Source organism: Triticum urartu, chromosome 3, assembly GCF_003073215.2.
Source record: "Triticum urartu cultivar G1812 chromosome 3, Tu2.1, whole genome shotgun sequence".
Lineage (NCBI taxonomy): Eukaryota > Viridiplantae > Streptophyta > Magnoliopsida > Poales > Poaceae > Triticum > Triticum urartu.
The window spans coordinates 729,284,947-729,287,850 of record NC_053024.1 but is presented as its reverse complement, the minus strand read 5'-3'; the positions used below and the strand labels follow the sequence as shown (position 1 = coordinate 729,287,850).

At 42.0% G+C, this 2,904-nt stretch overlaps 1 protein-coding gene across 1 annotated transcript; it reads right to left on the bottom strand.

Annotated features, from left to right (window-relative positions):
- Positions 1 to 1,215: 1,215 nt before the first annotated feature.
- LOC125549479 (abscisic stress-ripening protein 2-like) lies at positions 1,216 to 1,935 on the bottom strand. Its single transcript, XM_048712884.1, has 2 exons — positions 1,692 to 1,935; positions 1,216 to 1,589 (listed from the first exon to the last, which is right to left on the bottom strand). The coding sequence occupies exons 1-2, from the start codon at positions 1,821 to 1,823 to the stop codon at positions 1,389 to 1,391; spliced, it is 333 nt and encodes a 110-aa protein (XP_048568841.1). The 5' UTR covers positions 1,824 to 1,935; the 3' UTR covers positions 1,216 to 1,388.
- Positions 1,936 to 2,904: the final 969 nt, after the last annotated feature.

Here is a 2,904-nt window from a genome sequence, read left to right as displayed (position 1 = left end):
ACTAGTTTGCTAACACTTCATGAATGAGATCCTCCCTGATTATGTGGCAAAATCTCTTATAGAAAACATGTAGGCCATCCGCGTCTAGTGCCTTTAAATCACCCATATTATACATAGATATTTCACCTCATCTCTGGTGTAAGGTTTGTCTAACTCCACATTCATATATTCGGTCACACTGGGCTTAACCTTATCAATAATATCCTGGTCAGTTTCTCGGACCACCGGCAAAAACAGGGAACAGAAATAGGTCGCCACATGTGACTTGAACATCTCTTGGTCCTCGATCCAATCAGTTGTATCTGCTTTCAATCGTCTAATGAGAATTTTATTATGTCGCCCCGTGGCTGCCCTATGGAAGAAGTAAGTGTTTTGGTCGCCGTGAGTAAGCCAATCAGCACAACTTCTCTGGATCTAGTAGATTTCTTCCTGTTTGAGCAGGTTCTCCATTTGCATATGAAACACACCGGAGCAAACAAACAAACCAGCCCATCGACTATAGCCCACTGCTCATTCATGCATGTGACCCCTGCACCACGAGAAAATATCACCATTGTAACCAAGATAATCCATATTGTAATCATTAAGGGCATTACTAAATGGTTGCATACAACGTTGGCGGTGTGCAACTCCACCCTCTTTCTCATGAGCATGCAAGATTACTTGAAGTCACCTTCAGATGGATTAATAACCTTGACCTAATTGTCAATTAAGGGAAGAGATAATGTTGATAACGGAATATGGGTGAACCTTCTTCATTTTTTAACGCTAGATTATGGTTTTTTTGGTCTATTTGCTTGATTCTAATTATGGGCCAAGGATTAAAGATACGACTAGAGGTGGGGTCAATAGCAGACTACACATTCGAAAATTTCTTATTTGATTTAGCGACTGCGGCATTATAAGTTCTCTAAAATGTAAATACAACTAAGATGATTTAACCTATATGAGACAATAGATATTGCAAAAAGACCAACATGTTACAGTAGCAAGCAACACTCAATCAAATAATAATGCTCGGTAGAAAAATGTAACCACAAGTCAACGAGACAAAGATTTACCATGTGGTTCACGCCCTAGGACGGTGGTGACGTGAACCTAAGAAAGTACTCCATGACATGAACTCATCAAGTAATCTTGTAATGATGCCTTTTACAATAATGGAGATACATGCTATTTCTGAACTCGCAAAAAAAAAGATACATGCTATTTTGAAAGAAGACATTTAGATTATTAGAGGAGATGTGCCCAAACATGTACAAGAATGTACCAACATAGTATGCCACAACGACGTCAATGGCCTAGCATGAATCAAAACTAATAAACATACCAAACAGCAATACAGCGAAATGAATGAATATAACCGGCCGTACATATAAGATAACTAGCTAGGGTCTACATGTGCATATGCATCCATGATTGTATCTGTGGTGGTGGGCATGACGAGCGTGCTTCTTGGCCTCTTTCTTCTTGTGGTGCTCGTGGATGGCGAATCCTGCGCTGCCGGCGGCGACAGTGGCGGCGATCGTCTCCTTCATCTTGTGCGACCTCGCATGCTCCGGGTCCTTCCTCGCCTTGTGCTTCTCGTGCTGTATACCGATCGTGAAGTGATTGTTAGTTCTAGTTAAGCATGAGTAATTGACATTACGTAGAAAATAAGTAGTACAACGCATGAGGTGTTTGCTGCGTACCCTAGCGTATGCTCCGGCGGCGACGGCACCGAGCTTGGCCAGCTTCTCCATGTGCTTGTGATGCTTCTCCTCCTTGCGGTACTGCTCGCCGCCGGCCTCGGTCTTGCCGCTGCTGCTGCTGTGGCGGCCCATCACAAATTAGCTTTCCGAGCTAGCAATGGAGTACCTCGGTGTGCGAACTAAACTCGTGCCTTGCCTTGTCTATACATGAGGAATGGAGGATGATGATCTGTGTTTGTGTGTTTGTGATATGTGCTTGACATGAGGGCATGCATGTCTCTTTATATAGGAGGATCTGTGTACGGGCGCAACATGCAGCGCGCACGTACAATTTTCAAGCAATTATTGAGCCTTGTTCATATCGATACCGACCGATCGCAGATATACTTCGCTTTCGTAGACTAGATGTGGCTCGATCAATCGCCCTCGCGTTTTCTTCTTCAGATAGAAAACGACAAGCACGCCACTGGATTTCCAGTAGAAACGGAAACTACTCGAGGACGACCGAGTTCGTTTGCATTCTAGCTTAACCGCGTCGGCCGGCCGGTCGGTGCAACACGGCTAAGGATTTATTTTTTATTTTTTGTGCCCGGAACGGCTACGGAATTTTCGACCCGACTAATTAACTTGTAACTAAGCAAGACGTACGTGTCGCTAGCTCATGTGGACGTACGTGCATCTACCTGAAAGTAATTCCTCTCTAAAGAAATACTTCCTCCGGCCCAAAATAAATGACTCAATTTTGTACTACTTCCTCCTTTTCGCTTTATAAACTTCAAATCTCAAATCTCATCAACCAAGGCATTTTATGAGTGAAGGAATATATCTCGTACTTTACAAAACCACCCCAGTTAAGTTCATGCATTAATTTGGATTAATTGCAGTGCATGCATGCTTAGCCACTAGATGAGTAGGAACATTACATGCATTGATGTATTCCTCTTTAATTCTTACATGCAAAGATTTAATGCGCATTGAAAACTAAAAATGAGATGAAAATAAGCCTTCTAAATTGAAAAAACACAAAAGTTGAGCTAAGCCTTATAAACCGGAAAGGAGGGAGTAACTTCTATACAAAGTTGTACTATAGTTAAGATACTTATTTTGGAACGGAGTGAGTATAAGATAGGGGTCTAAGCATTCTTATATTTCTTTACAAATGGAGTAACATTTTTTTTAAACGGATCCGTACCTGACTTATCATCTACGGTAT

Bases quoted from the DNA above. Each gene is read 5' to 3' on its own strand.
- LOC125549479 (XM_048712884.1), bottom strand. From the start codon at position 1,823: ATGGGCCGCCACAGCAGCAGCAGCGGCAAGACCGAGGCCGGCGGCGAG. The intron at 1,590-1,691 runs GTACGCAGCAAA...ATCGGTATACAG, and splicing joins CCGCCGGAGCATACGCTAGG to CACGAGAAGCACAAGGCGAG.